The sequence below is a fragment of the Barbatula barbatula genome, assembly GCF_947034865.1.
Source record: "Barbatula barbatula genome assembly, chromosome: 1".
Lineage (NCBI taxonomy): Eukaryota > Metazoa > Chordata > Actinopteri > Cypriniformes > Nemacheilidae > Barbatula > Barbatula barbatula.
In genome coordinates, this window is record NC_136766.1 from 11551631 (window position 1) to 11568413 (window position 16783).

At 40.1% G+C, this 16783-nt stretch overlaps 1 protein-coding gene across 1 annotated transcript in view; it reads left to right on the forward strand.

The window, feature by feature from the left end:
* The first annotated feature begins 5278 nt into the window (after window positions 1-5278).
* LOC306900317 (neural-cadherin) overlaps window positions 5279-16783 on the forward strand; it is a 182499-nt gene continuing 170994 nt past the window's right edge. The window contains exon 1 of the mRNA XM_079467146.1: window positions 5279-6396. Coding sequence (XP_079323272.1) covers window positions 5406-6396 — 991 coding nt within the window. The 5' untranslated portion in view covers window positions 5279-5405. The remainder of the gene's footprint in view (window positions 6397-16783) is intronic.

Below are 16783 nucleotides of genomic sequence, written 5' to 3' on the forward strand. Positions count from 1 at the left end.
TACTTTGCCTGTCTGAGTTTTCAGAATGGATACCCATATATAAATTGATCTAGGCAGAATGGTTGACTCTGGCAACAGTGCTGAAATACTCGGTTAATATGTGTGGTGACATTTTAAAAAGTGTATCCGAGTACTTGGGGCTTTTAATGACTTATAGAGAGGCTGCCTGCTGAATGAAAAGTCAGAAGAGGTGTGTAAATGTGAAAGTGTGTGTATGTGTGTTGCAAGAACAAAGCCCACTCATTTTTGTTTGATTCATTCTCTTTGCTGCACCCTATGTCTTTCACATTTTGCACGCTGAGCTCTGGCTATAGTCAGCATTTTTAATACTTTTTGGTTGTAAAAGAGTTCGTAACACATATCTGCATAGATCTGAATGCAAAAACTAGATTTTTTTATGTGAGTGGGGATTCTTGCCTCTGCAAAACTCTGCAGGTATTGTAGATCTCTAGCATTGTGCTGGAATTATCTGTCTGATAGCATTTCATATCAATGGAAGTTGTTTGGGTGCGTGACCCCCGGAAGTATGCGATTGGAATCTTTCCACTTTTAAGTCCCATACAGAAACTGGTCTCTGGCAGAGCATTTATTATAATATAATTAAAGATTTGTGATTTATATACTGCTTACAAAAAAAGTATTTAACCAAAATACACAGCTACCTTTAAAGGTCTAGTGTATGAAATGTAGCGGCATCTACCGGTGAAGTTGCGAATTTCAACCAATCAACCAAAAAATTGTGTCTAAAACGTAGGGCTGAAGGGATTTGCACAGGGATTTGTTTCGCTAAATTTTAATTTCAGCAAAAGTAACACTTATGCTTACTAACTACCACTAACATTATAACACAAAACATGCTGTATTAAATGTCAGTTGTTCTGCTCTTTGTGCCATCAAAATAAATGTATGTGTTTAAAGCACCCATTCTGCATGGTTTGGGGTAGGAAGCAAGAAAATTAGCATAACGCTTCATGATAATTTAGAAATCCTTCAAAGCTCCCAACGACTAAGGCTTACATCACTGTATTGAACTTGACGTTTGAGCTGTCTTAAGCCTTACTGTTTTATGTCCTGCCAGCAGGGAGCTCCATAAGTAACCCTTAACCTTCTATCTCCCTTTCCACTTCAGTAACATATCTCTTAATTTCAAAAGAGGAAAAGACAAGGGAAGAGGGACAGGGACAGATTCGAATTTAGTGACATTTTGCTTGTCAGCCATAGCGAAAATAACATGGCACTGTCTACACACTAAAATACACTTTTTTGATGTACCTTATTTTCCAAGCTATGATCATTCTTGCTCTTCTATAGTCATGTAACTCTAATTGTGTTTTGCTGCAGCTTCAGTCTGCACCATCAATGTCGGTATTTCATCAAACCATTGAAAGGCACCTGTGGGTCTGTTAACTGAATGAAGAGTAGGGAACTGAGGAAATGGTGTGTCATTTCAGCTTCAATAAGAACTCTCTCTTTGGTAAAAATGTGTCTAAGGCCAGATGATCATTGGTCATGCCAACCGAATTATGGTCTGGCTTGGAATAGCATTATGGCGCACAGGCACATACTGTATTTACTCACTGGTCTGTGAATCTGGTGAAAAGTCTTATACAAACTCTTCAGTAGAACATGATGGGATTAACAGCCTTGTTCACTTGTTTGAGATTTTCATCGCTGGTCTGTCGGTTGCTAGTAGACATTCCAGCCTCACCTGGACACTGTGTTTAAACAGTGATTACAGATTAGAATAGATTTCCATTGAAATGTATAAACTGCATCAGTACATAGTATATACAGTATGATGCACAAGATAAATGATTATGAATGCATAGAGCAAGCTCATGCTAGACACACTTTCCCAGGTGTCATTTTTTGCATCCCTGAGAGGAGACAAATCATATAGAACATTAAAAATGCTCAAAGTATCATTAAATACTCATCCATCTTGCTTACACGCGACTGTAGTGTCTTACTGTGGATGAATGATGTCCTCACTTACCAACGGTAGCTGCCGCATTGCATCACTGCACATGAAGTTAAACTTTTCTCCACTTCTGTTGATTGGCTTCATAAATGGCGTAGCTCTCAGTCACCATGTCACCATGAATGGTTAACTGTTTTTATTAAATGATAGCTCTCATTGTGTGAACACATGGATTAAACGGAAAAAAAACTTGTGGCTTTGTTTCTTGACTTGACCTTACAAATATCACAGCATTTTTTTATTGCTGTTACTTTCTACTGCTCCCCCTCCCCAACCATAGAGGAATGTTAGTGATGAGGACATTTAGAGGAGGTTTATTTTGGTGAGGGATGTAATGAGCATGATTGTGTGCTGATTACACCCAGCCAACGTACTGGAGTGTCTTGGGTGAGCTGTGAAGAGGAGATGAGGGTAAAAGCGAGCGGTGACAAGCCTCATTAATGGAAAATACTCTGCTCGGCTGCTGAGGCCCTGCTGTTGATGAGGAACCTAACTGCTAGGCTCTCTAATTATGCTCTGTAACCGTCGTCCCACAGAAAGCAATAACCCCTCTCTGCATATGCAAATATGACAGACCCGATCATTAGGTTTTATGCCTCAAAGCCAAATTGTTATTGTAGAACCATTGAAGCCAAGGGCAAAGACGTAAAAGTCTATCACACATTTTTGACACATTTTTTACGAGCTTCCCTTAATAAATGGAACAAATGTTAGCGAATGTCATGGCTAGTCAAGGGTAATGTGCCATGAAAGTATTGTTTAAAATCAGTATAATTATTTGATGGTTTGTTGAAAGATAAAAAAACTGTTTTAGATTTTCAGAGCCAAGAATGTATCATTTGGCTCATTCTCCACTTCATGTTTTCCAATATTTTGTTTAGCACGCCATATTGAAATGTTATAATGGCGCCCGCAAATTATGTCCCATATGCTCATGGGTCTTGTGCTCCCCTTACTCCCTTGAATATTAAACACAATTTCAAAACATGTTCCAGTGCTGATTTTAAATGCATGCTAAATCTTTTAGAGGGCAAACTTTTTTTGACTTTGATACTCTCGAAGGTAGTTGTGATATTGAGTTCTTGTTCGAAATCAAGACCGTGAGAATATCCGCTGATCCACTCATAATGGAGTTCAGTGAACCAGCTTGAAGACTCCAGTGTGTGTGGACCTGACAGGCTCCACCATAACTATTAAAACTTCTCTCACATCTGTACACTGCAAAAGAAGTGCCAACCTCTAAAGCCCCCCATTTACTGGGCTCGTTTGGCAACATTTCCAGATAGGCAGCCAATGCAGATAATTACTGTTTAGTAAAAATGCAAAGCTATTTCAGATAGCAAAACTATTTCTGCAAACAAAGTGCAAAATGTTTAGCTGTGCTGTCGGTTTGCTTGAGTCTGTGGGTTTACCTAGATAGTCTTCTGGGACCAAATTTCTAACAGTGGTTTGCTAAATTTGACATACTAAATGATTTATAAATATAGTTCATTGTGTTTTTTAGTAAGTTCTTTACTAGTTTTTTCTTTAGTTGTAGGATTGGGATTTAGTTTAGGGTGTATTTGTGTGTTTGTGTTTCTTCACATTGTGGAAACCAAATGAGAGTAAAAGTCTACCATGATTGATTATTGATTGTTAAGCATATTCAATTATGATGCTTATTTGAAAGGTTTCTGTGATGGTTATCTTTAGGGGTACCTATGTCTATGGAAAATCCCCACAGTGTATAAAAACAAACATGTGTGTGTGTTTGTGAGAGAGAGAGAGAGAGAGAGAGAGAGAGAGAGAGACTCAGAGTAAATAACTGTCACTCACTGTGTAGTGAGTAAGTGACACAGATGGAGAGCTAGATAGAGAACTTGTTGCATTGCAGTCCATATCGGTTTCCTGTCATCAACATTTTATCATTGCACGTCACACTGTGATTTATCAGCTACATAGTAAAACATTTAGAGCATGTTTATAATTGATTAGTGAAAAGAACTCCATAAAAACAAATTGTATGAAGTAAAATCAGATGAACTTAAACACAAGTTATGCTCTACCCACATTTCATTTAGATTTCCATTAATGTGTCTCGGAATGCCAGGTATTTTTTTATGCATGCTTGCAGATTCAAATGAGACCCGAATCTACATCGCTGACATACCATATTTGCACTAATCCAATTTACAGCTCTGTATATTGCAAAATTGTGTTCACTTTGTTGTCAGAATGGCACGTTTCCAACTTTTTAATTCAATGTGTTGTATTGATCCCACTTGCTGCTTTACTTATCTAATGCTGCCACGCTTGTCATGTGGCTGTCGTTGATGAGCTATATTTTGTGGCCCTGTGACACTCATAGCAATCACCTTTTTAGGCGTCAGACTAGGTTAATATTATTACAGAGCAATTGAGAAGACCAATAAATTTCTAATTGAAATTTGAATTCAGACCACCGCAGACAGATCGCCTCTAGCCTAACGTTGCTGAGAGAGAAAGAAAAATCAATATGTATTAAAAAGGATGCTGCACAAGGCAATTAACGGCTCCTCCTCAACTTGTTGTTATAGTTTCTGGTGGGGCCGGAGAGATATGACATTTGAGATGAACATCATTCCAGTCGCTTCTTCCCATAGGGTTGCGTTTCTCTGGATTGATTGCTTCTTTGGAATGAATTACCCCTATCAAAATAATAAAGTGACATTAAGTCAATTTTACAGACTACTTTAGATTCTTCAAAGTAGCCATCCTTTGCTTAGATTATACTGTAGCTGTGAACACTGGGTCTCTCCACCCACCTATTATTTGAAATAGTTTAAGGGAGTTTCTTTGTTTACTTTTATTTACTATCGAGTCTAACGCATCCATTTAAAGAAACGAAATGAAAATCAATGCATTTTTTTAATATATGTCGATTGTATACAAGTAGTTATAAGTCAAGCCTCTAAATCAAATTTCCAAAATTAAGTCGAGTGTATTGATTTTGGTTGAAGAGGTTTGAGTTTATCTTAATAAAACCCAGATTTGCTATTGGCCAGAATTGTTTAACTTTTGTGTGGTTTGGTATGGTTAATATAACCTCATGAAGGCACAATGTCAATATTAACAGCAGTTCCCCTAAAAGTAAGGAGAAAACCCCCAAACGTTTATTTTTCTTGACCCAGGTAAATAAATTCCAGCCTAAATCCTATGGGAAAGGGTTCCCTTCAGGGATCCTTGTCTAGCTTGAAGCCACGCCCCCTCGCGCGTGGCGCTGTCCATCATTGTAGTGCTGCTTTCTGAAACTCCGCGAGCTCAGGCGCGAGCCAGAGCAGACCGCTGCTGAAAGGCAAGGCAACGGAGGGAAACTTCTTCTGCCGCTTCATCACCGGATAACTCTGAACAGTCATTTCATTCAACATGTTTTGCCATCTGAACACTGTGCTTTAAGCTTTCAACCATGATTTGGACTATTCTGTTACCATATTGTGCTACTTTTGTGTTGGGAAATAAGACCGACGAACGAATACCTTTCTTTCACGGGCATGTGTTCGAAAACTCTCCACCGGGCTCAAAAGTGAACGGGCTGAGTATCCCGGTGAAGCGCGTAGACCCGCAGAGATGGTGCTCGAAGTCCGGCATGCACCTGAAACTCCAGGGAGACCGGAGCGAAGATTTTCACGTCTTCGCCCACCACCGACGAGGACACATATTACTAAAGACCTCAAACGTGCTGGATAGAGAGGAGCGCTCTGAGTATTACCTCAGCCTGGCGCTTTGCTGTCAGAGCTGCGCCTCGGCCGAGCGCGTCGTTGCCGAAGTTGCTTCTATTAAAGTGGACGTGCTCGACACGAACGACCACGAGCCCACTTTCCGCCACGCAGACGTGAAAATAACTTTAGACGACGCCACGGCCCTGAGGTCGGTGGTGTACACGGTAAAAGCGGAGGATGTCGACAGCGGCAAAAACGCCGAGCTTATATATTACGCGCTGCCGAAAAACGGCACTTTTTATGTGGTGCCCAAAACCGGCGACATTCTCCTCGTGGACTCGATACTCGGTCTCGCGCAGCCGATAAAGTTCAGCGTGTTTGCGCGAGACCACGGCTGGCCCGCTCGAACCAGTCACAATATGGATATAGAGATAAGTCCGCGCCAATGGCCGTCTCTTTCCCAGCTCGATAACGGACTCTCGAGAAAGTCCCGTTCTGTGATGGAACCAGACAAACCCATTAAAGTCACGGTGTCCGAAGACGCGAGTATCGGCTCGGTTATAATGAATCTGCACCCGGTGAGGTTTCAGTCCGCCAGCTTTGAGCTGATACAACGGGACGCGGATAACTCTCCAGTCACAGTGAGTCGGGACAGCGGAGATTTGGTTATATCGAGGCGGCTCGACCGAGAGACGCAGCCGTTAGTGGAGATAACTGTAAAAGTGCAGGATAAGCGAGGTAAGCTGCACCATAAAATACTGAAATATCTGTGAAATGGTTACTTCATGACCCCCTTCCCGTATGTAAGAGTGTCTCCAGTTTGGGCTGCCAGTTCTCATGTTCTCCTCAGTGTTCCAAATCCATCTCTTAGTTCATATCTAGTTTTAGCATATTAACATATGCTGGAAGTTCACAGGAATCAACGTTTAATTACCACTCAGTCTGACGTGTCACTGACTGTCACAAGTCAAGGCGCAGAATGAAACCACTGATGCACTGCCATACTAATGAAAGCGTTCACAAGCATCATGCCTCTTGCATTGTGATGAGGAAATCATGAGTGAGAAACATAGCCTACTGTAAGTCAGACGTTTCTTACTACAGTAGTACTTGATTTCTTCAGATGCATTACATAATACAGTCAAATTTGAGCTTTCATATCAGCAGGATCTAATGTGCATTTAATCACGCAAAGAACTCAATGAATCAAGATCCGCACCTAATGTTGTTTTGTACATCAAATCATGTTTTTCCTTTTTCTGATTAATTCATCTCAGTACTGAAAAGATACATGTTAGTACTAGAAAGGAAAATATTGGTATCAAATGTAGCCTATACATATCTGTACCTAATGGTAAATAATTGGACCTTTTTGAAAGGGTACTTGCCAAGTGACAAAAAGGTTTTTTTCTTACAGTAATGAATGAGTTTTGTAAGGCACACATATGGATTGCTTTACTGAATTATTTCGCATTCGTCCGAAATTGTGTCTTTTACCTGGAAAATGTAAGCACGGATGGGGTGATTTAATCCTTTTTGGGTTAGAGATTGTGCCCTTCTTTCTTTCATCTGCTCGCATTAGCCATGTAATCCCATCTCATTCACTTTCTCATTTTGGGGATTTAAGTGTGGCAGAGCTGTTAGGAGTAGGGAAGATGAGGCGTTTAGTACATATTTGAGCAGTTGACCGGGCGTGATCTAGCAGCCTGTGATTTAATTAGTGTTGGTTTGTTAATCAGAGGCTGTCTGCATGCTGGACCTGCGGCTGTGCAGGCACTGCTTTTTTCGTTGCGACCACGTTCCTAGCATATGTTCCAGGGTGATTTTTTTCTGCATGTGCGGATGTTTGCAGGTCTGTGAATGTTGTGCACTGTGCGGCCCTCTGTGAAGCTTAGCACAAATAATAATGAGGCCGAACATCTGGCATTAATCAAGAATGAGAAGAACGTCTGCTGACCTTGTGGTCAAAGTTCTGTGGATGTGGATAATGAGGTAGAAGTAGCCAGCCAGCACACATATTTATCTCAAAGGAGAACATGTTCATATGGAGGTGCTTCCTCTTAAGCCTCGGGATGTTACACATGTGCATGTGTTTTTAGCTCAGCTTAATTGGACAATGAACATTTTATCAATCAATGTGTTTTAATCATAAGAAGTTATGTCATTTTAAGTGCAACACAAAAAGATGTAGCAAATTGAGGGTGTGCACGCTTCAAAAACCTGTCCTTTAAAGGTGGCATCCTTCAAAAGCACTTGATAAGCTCCATTGAAATTGTATTACATCCTCAAAGGTATACTTTGATCTCTGTCTGGTGTTCAATGATTAATGTGTAAAAGGCATTGGGTTGGCCGGCGATTCTCTCAAGTGCAACTTTCTCCTCTAAGACAATCAACAAACAATGTCTGGAGTAGTATATTCATTATCTTGCACTGCTGTCAAGATGGCTGAATGTTGACAATTATTGTACTTCTCTTTTGTGTACCTTTCTCTTATGTACTTGTTCTATTTGTACTACTTTGTAAGTGAATTGTTCAGGCTTAATGTTCTTTTTTTGATCCCAGATCAACATTTTTGCAGTAAATTTAAGGGAATGTGTAAAAAAAGTGACTGTCACCACTTCTTGTTCTCACCAAGTTTTCAGTGATTCATTTCAGAACTTTATATAGCAAAACTCCAATTTAAGAACAAATGTTAAATGTCGTTATAGGTTCAGTGTAGAATGTTCAATGTAGGTCATGAAAGCTGCATCATATATATAATAATTCTAAAAGAAATGGGAAGAATAATGTTTATGATGGTTTTAGTTTAGTAGCTCCTGACAATACATTTTGAAAAATTAAAAAAATCTCTGAATTTTGACTTAATTAATGATATGTGTCTTTGGAAGTATTGAGTAAGTCTTGCCAAACAGGACAATTTTGACTATATTCAAAAATTTTCTTCCACTTTCTTCCTTTTTCTCTCCTCCTTTTTGTTCTCATCCTCATTCTGGCTTTATCTTTCTCCAACCCTTTTTTTTCTTGTCAGAGCACGTCTAGTGCTGCCAGTCTTTGTGGTATCGGTGCTGTGGGATCAATTAACCCCTGCACAGAGGATGCTGATAGAGGGTTTGTGTGTGTGTATGTATACAGAGAGGGCTCTTGTGTGTATACCAATGACAGACCTCTAACTACTCTCAGTGCAATATAATCTTACCTTGCAGATGCCATTGGCTCTCTTGCTCATGCGTCTCTTTCTCTCTCAATTACACTTGACAGAGTTGAGCTCCTTGTAATTCTGTGCAAGTTTTCAGATTGAAAAGAGATTGACACTAGCCTATTCTTTCATTCTCTCTCTCTCTCTCTCTCTCTCTCTCTCTCTCTCTCTCTCTCTCTCTCTCTCTCACTCTCTTTCTCTCACACACACAGTCTCTCTCTCATTAATGTTCTCTGCCTATGTTCCATCAAGGTTACAAACGGCATGTGAACACACTGTTATCCTTGCATTTGGAAGATGTGTCAGAAGGCACAGTATTTGCATTAGATCAGACTGGTAAGCTTGTGTTTTGCAAAGAATATTCTCTGCCCCACTAGTAATAGCCCACAGAAATGGGTCTTAATTTGAATGACAGGCTCAATGTTTTTCCGGGTCTTGACCAGCCTTAAATACTGAAAATCTGTTAATCTGGTCAGCATGAGCTAAAGAATATTTACAGCATATGGGGAGCAAATTCCGCCAGGGACACACAAGAGCTAGCAAATGCCTCACAGGCATAGGCGTAATTTGAGGGTGGGACAGGTGAGACATGTCCCCACCACTTTTTGGAAGAAATTAAGAAATTTTTCCGGAAAGTGTGTATTGTTTAGGGGCCATTAACATCTAAAAGTCGTGAAAAATGCAGGCGCTTTCTTACTATCTCCTGTTGCTCACACGCAACTTCTTTTTGCAGAAGACAGAGGGCCGAGACTCCAGAAACGCTGCCAGAATGAAATGGGAGCATCATCCACGTTCAAGAGCTTGCTTGTGTATCCAGTGTCCAAACACAAAAGCACGTAAACTAATGAACAAGTGACATTTTTAGTCGTAGGAATAAACTGTTTTTGAAGTATAATGCACCGCAACAGCCAAGTGACCTACTCCAAATGAGAGGTTGGGAATCACATACTGTGAGGGCTGGAGTAAAAAAGTAAATTAACCAATGGATGAAACGCCCACTATAGCCCACTATAACCTATTTGATAAATATTCCTAACGAGTTATTTCAGAATCAATTTATTAATTTAAATTTTTGTCCCCACCACTTTCCAAAACAAAAGCATTATGCCAATGTTGGTACGTGCACACACATGCAGTTTTGTGCACACACATGCACACACATGACTTTCTGTCATACACTAAAATACATGTGTCTATTATCTCACTCTTATTTGTGCGGTCTATCACATAAACACAAGCACATAATATAATGTACATATTAAGTCATTCACAGAACAGTACGCTTGCAACCACATCACCCACTCTTTATTCTTGTTCACACACACGAAGTGGCTCTTAAGGATCCGTGTGCAAAAGTGTTTTCTTAAATAGAGAAAGCATTTAATTGTGACACTTGATGGTGTCCATGAATACGATTTTTTTAAATTGGCTCCTTCGTCGTGATTGAGAAAATGTTTTCTATAAACTCCTGACTGAATGGCACCACCTTTTAAACAGATATTTCACATTTGGTTCTATAAGGATGCTCCTAACCCACATTTAAACCAAACAAGGTGTTTAGATAAACCATTTTCTGTATCATTTTAGTACATTTTTCGACAATTTGAGTACGAATGTTATTTTTAGCTAGAGAAGTAGAGATTGAAGGTTAAATTAACATCCCGATAGCAGGTAGGAGGGGCAGGAACACCAGAGCAAGAGAAAGTTTAATTGAGCTGCTAGTGCTTGTTTTGGTGTCCACTAGCTTAGAAAGAAGCAGAAGCACAGGGAAAGATTGAAATGTCCACAGATGAAATAATTTCAATTATTAAAGTAAAGTAAATTAATTATTCAAGTGTTTCCGCTCAATTACCTTGTTCGTTTCTAGATGCGATTGCTTCCTGCACGGTAGCTGGCTGCTAACGGGACACGAGTGTTCAGATGCTGGCATCCGTAAACAATAAGTTGGTCCTATTTCGACCCAATTTGGCAAAATTTGTCAGTTTTAAAAGGTTATAACCTTTCACTCTTAGCCTAAACCTTAGTCCGCACGAAATGGCTGTACATATATCATTCCGCGAAGTGAAACAAATCCTCTCGGGTGAAACAATAAATTCAGTCTTTCCGTTCAGTCGCTTTAATCAACTCGAATTCCATGCCATATTACTGATACTGTTACTATTTGTCCTCCATGAACTGTGTTTATTCGTGTTTGAACCACCAAACGTACTGATACTCATTGAGCCAGGTGAGTACCTGGGAAAGTTTTCTAAATATAAATGTAGAAATCATGGGGAGCAAGAAGAAATCGGTGTAGTTTTCTACATAGAATGTATTCTACAAGACGTCCTACTCACGTCTTGCCCAAAATAACTGACACAGCCTTTACATAAAAGTGAATGCCAACAGCGGAATGTATACCTGACCAGTGCTTTAAGCTAAAGATCGCCCACATCTCTTGTCTGCACAACCCGAACAATACTACATCTTGGACATATGACCCCAGCCGTAAATGATAACTCTGTGAACGTAAATTGTGTTCGACACATTCAGATGCCCACAGCATTTTATTGTATACATGAGAACGTTTGGTTGGTGGTGACATATTCACTCTCTGCATCTCTCTGCTTGCGCATACAGCTAGGCATCATGCACACGCTGGCTACACTCCGTCTGCAAAGCTCAGGTATCACCTACACAAGACTTCATCACGATCGCATCACACCGCTTCTAAAGAAACCCACCCTGGACCCTACACTGCAAGAAAACTACAGGCCTGTCTCCCTTCTTCCCTTCATCGCTAAAGCCCTGGAGCGAGTTGTGTTCAACCTTTCTCATGCAAAACAACCTCCTGGACAGCAATCAGTCTGGGTTCAAGACCGGTCATTCCACAGAGACTGCACTGCTCTCAGTCATCGAACCCCTGAGATTGGCAAAAGCATCATCCATGTTATCTGTGCTCATCCTACTGGATCTGTCTGCTGCCTTTGACACTGTCAATCATCACATCCTCCTGGCTTCTCTCAGTGCTATGGGTGTCTCTGGAATGGCGTTGCAATGGTTTGATTCCTACCTCTCGGGTAGGTCATTCAGAGTATCCTGGAGAGATGAGGTCTCCGCATCCCAACAGCTCAACACGGGGTGCCACAGGGCTCAGTTATTGGACCGCTACTCTTCTCCATTTACATGACATCCCTCGGCTCGGTCATTCAGAAGCATGGCTTCTCCTATCACTGCTATGCCGACAACACACAACTCTACTTGTCATTTCAACCGGACGATCCGACAGTCGCTGCTCGCATCGCGGCATGCCTGAGTGACATCTCGCTTTGGATGAAGGATCATCACCTGCAGCTACACCTTGCAAAAACGGAACTGCTTGTGATCCCAGCCAACCCAAAGATTCACCACAGCCTTGCCATTCAACTAGGCTCATCAACGATTACACCGTCCAGCACAGCCAGAAACCTGGGAGTGGTAATCGATGATCGGCTTTACCTCACAAGTCATGTTGCCAGCACCACCCGGTCCTGTAGATTCATCCTCTACAACATTAGGAAAATTAGACCTTTCCTAGCGGAGCACTCTACGCAAGTCCTAGTCCAGGCTCTTGTTAAAAAACACTTACTAACCTCACTATTCTTAGCTTTTTATACTGTGCTAGGCTTTAATGGACTAGTTTGATGCACTTATGTATTTTGTTGCCTATGTTGTTATAATTGCTTCCAATGTTTCCTCATCTGTAAGTCTCTTTGGATAAAAGCGTCTGCTAAATGACTAAATGTAAATGTCATTATCATTTTGCCTTGTAAAACGAAACATCGTTGCATACCTGTCAGTCAAATGGTCTCTTGGCGATCCTCGGCCAGAAAGCAGACAAAGTCCCCAGTTCTTCAGTATAAAGGTCCGGCTACACAAGACTTTATTTTAACACAACCACGTCCCATTCAAACCCCTGCTCCTCCCCTCACGAGAAAGGGCCTCCGGTCATCAGGCTGCAGTAGCAGGCCCTTGGCAAGCCCGGGCCATGCCCCAGACTCCGCCACTACCAGCCCCCGATCACTTCTCCACTCAGCCTAGCCCCTGACTGCAACCTCCCGGTGCCATTATGGCCCACACCGCCACATGCCGCCTCAGCAGTGCGGCCACGCCTCCGCTGGTGGCACAGACCTACCTTCCTATCCCTGATTCCTCTTTTAATCCTTTGTCCTGTCCCTGGCCCACTGCCCCTCCGTCAAACTCTAGTGTGAGGCTGCCTCCACTTGCGCCGCAGGTCCCTGCTGCTGCCTTTTCCCAAGAAGCCGACCCAAGTGCGAGGTTGCATCCGCCCACTGCTCCGGTGGCCACGTTCTGATTTTCTTCTACCTTTGCCCCTGGAGCTGACCCAAGCAGGAGGCTGCCTCTGTTAGCGGCACATGCCCTGGCTGCCTTCCCTTCTGACTCTCCATCTGCCTTTGCCCAAGGAGCCGACCCAAGCACACACGGCACCGGCAACAACCTTCCTTCCTCCTCTCTCTCTTCCTCAGGCACTACGCCAATTTCTCCCTGCTCACCATCAATTATTTTATATCCCACCTAAGCACCACCAAAAACTTCCAAGCCATCTCCATTAAAGGTTAAATTCACCTCCGGCCCACTCTTCGCAGATGACCCTAAAAGGAAAGGGTGCTGTGGCTTCACCTTACTTAACAAATAACTCGGTAGAAAGTAATACATTGCCAGAATAATTCAATTTGAGTTTCTATGAATGTTCCCGAAGAACCTGCAATGGCTGCCCATCTCCCGCTAACTCAAGCCACTCGGTTCCGATTAAAAAAATAAACTGGAACATTAGTTAGACACAGTCGATCACGGGAGCCAATACCGTTTCACGTTCAAAGCCAAAGTATTGACGTGATCGGTCAAGAGACACGGGAGATCCAACAGGTCCGTTGGCTTAATCCTGCTCGAGAGCAGTCTTATTTCATGTAAACAGGATTAGATTGTGGCAATGATGCAGTAAAGTCGGCTTCATTCATACAAAAGCAAACTTGTTGCCCAAGGTAAAGGATTAATAGAAAGATCTTTGAAAATGTAACATGTACTTACTTACTTACTTGTTTTGCTTTTAGAACAATATTTATTGTAATGTAATGTAATATAATGTAATATATTTAGAATTTTTTTTATTTACTCTGAAAAGTTTTCGCTGAGCACCGAAATTTGCCATATTAATTTGTTGGACCTTCATATTAAACATTTATAATATAATATATATATATATATATATATATATATATATAAAGGATTGCAGGGAATTGCTAAAAAAGCAGTCGATCATTATCATTCAGATAATTAACCCGCCTGGCTTCCATTCAGATAATTTAAATTTACATTTAGTCATTTATCAAACACTTTTATCCAAAGTGACTTACAAAGAGTTCGGGGAGCAATAAGTACGGAAGCCGTAAAGTGCCAAACAAAACAACAAATCGCAAAACAAACAACAAATCTAAAAGCCAAAAAACGAATCCCAAATCACAATTACAAATCTGAAAACGCAACACCAAATCTGAAATTACATTAACAAACCATAAAGCGCAAAAACAATTCCGGAAACAAAATAACAGATCAGAAAACACAACGACTGATTTGTCGTTGATCTGACTGTTTTCTGATTTGTTATTTTGTTTCCGGAATTGTTGTTGCGCTTTATGGTTTGTTAATGTGTTTTCAGATTTGTAATTGTGATTTGGGTTTCGTTTTTTGGCTTTTAGATTTGTTGTTTGTTTTGCGATTTGTTGTTTTGTTTGGCACTTTACGGCTTCCGTAAATAAGCGATATGTCATACAAAGTGCAATAGTACAATAGGTGCTAATACAAAGTTACTAGTTTCAACAAAAGCTAGACCACTATCTGTTGAGAGAAGAGGGTTAGTTTTTTTAATTATTTGTAATTAACCCGGCTGGCTTTCCACGATCAATCTCACAACTAACCCGGCTGGCTTCCGGTTTTTATTATAAATAAAACCTTATGAGAATTGTCAGTATTGTCTTAATAAATGCATCTTACAGTGCTGTTTGACTTTGTAACAGAACCATGAACCCCAACATCCAACACACAATCACTCATATGCATCACATGCATTTCATTTTCATTTGCATCAACTGTCTGGTTTCCCTAACAACCACACCACTGACAGGGCTAAGTTGCCATGGCAAAAAAAAACGGTGTGTCTGATGTAAGGAGCACGTCGGCACTGTGATCTATGCCTCTAAGAAACAGACATTAAAAACACATTCTGCCAGGTTACAGTTCTTTACTCTTACATGGCCCACATACATACACAAAGATATTAAATAGGCTAAGGATTTATACCAGTCATGGTTAAAAAAATTAGAAGAATACAAATTATCAGCTTTTACTTATCATTTTGCCTCTGAACATATATTAATGTTTTTCTATTGTGCACAAACATATACCTTTTTACTTTATTACAAATCTTTGGTTTGTTTTTACACAAAGCTCCCACGTCCCTATGTAGCAGTTTTAGCTGCATGTTAAAATAACGATGAGCTTAGCTCACCAAATATGATTCTCCACCAGATATATCAAGATCACATCCATGAAATGAGTTATTTAAAACATCAGGAATTAGTTTAGTTTAGCTCGAAGTAAAATACATATAATAATCGTTATTAAATATACATATTTTACAGTTTCTGATTAGTAATATAAAGTATAACAATATTTGTATGCAATCATCCAGCGAATGCATCACTGATTAATACACTTTTCGTTATCTCATGGCCATAAATAATGTGACTTTACGAGTGCATAAACACAAACAATACATGAAACAAACGCATACGCACTAGGGAGCGCTGAGAGAGAAAAAGAGGGAGAGAGAGAGAAAGATAGAAAATGAGAGACTCCTCAAGGTTTACGAGGCAACAGAAGTCCATTGTTCCTTATTTTCCGTCTCTTTTAAGCTGTTGCCACATCCTACAGATGTGACTGACCCAACCAGAAGAAGGCACCTTTAGAGGGAAAGTTAATTCTCTTTGTCTTCCAGCATTTCTTTTGCATGTGGAAGCTGATTGGATGTTGAGTAAGAACACTTTAAAGTGTTTAATAAATCTAATAAAACACAACAAACATTAACATTAAGGAAATCACAAATGCAGCTCATAGACCCCAAACATGATATTCATATTATCTTGGTTAAATGAGTTCTAATAAAATCTTATAATTCCAGTAGTTATACACATTCATTCAAACTATTTTGGGTTAATGTTTAAGACAGACATATTACTTCAGACAAGAACATCAAAACATGGTAAGGTTATAAATGGAAATATGTACATGTCTATATGAATGTACAGTATATAGGACTGTATGTCTGTCCCCGAAAAATGAATAAAGAGAGCACATCTCCATAGATTCCATTGGGTCGTAAAAAAGTCTTATCTTGATGGTTTGGTGTGGGTTGCTATGAGGGGTGATTCTAGGATTTTTTCAACAAGGGGGCACAAGAGGGGCCACAATTAATACAGAGGGGCCAATCTTGTGTTGTGTGAACTGTATATCAAAATCATTTTAAGAGTTTAGGAACCTTTAAATTCAGTAATAAACAGTGATACCCTATTATATTTTAAAAGCATTTATTCACGGCTCTAAATCAAAACAAAACAATTTGTGTTAACTTTTCACATTACAAAAGTGAAAGAAAAACAGTAATAAATAAACTTCTGTGAAAACACAGTACACACTAAATTTGAGACTAATTTTATTTACTTTGACACAAAATTCAAGAAAACTACAATATATTGTATAGCAAGATGGCAAGAAAAGTAAACATCAAGTTATAGAAATTAGATACAATTAATTTTGGCCAAACAACTGTTAATACTGACCAAACAAATAAACAACAACTTAGTTCATAAGTAGTAAAATGTGGCTTATAATAGG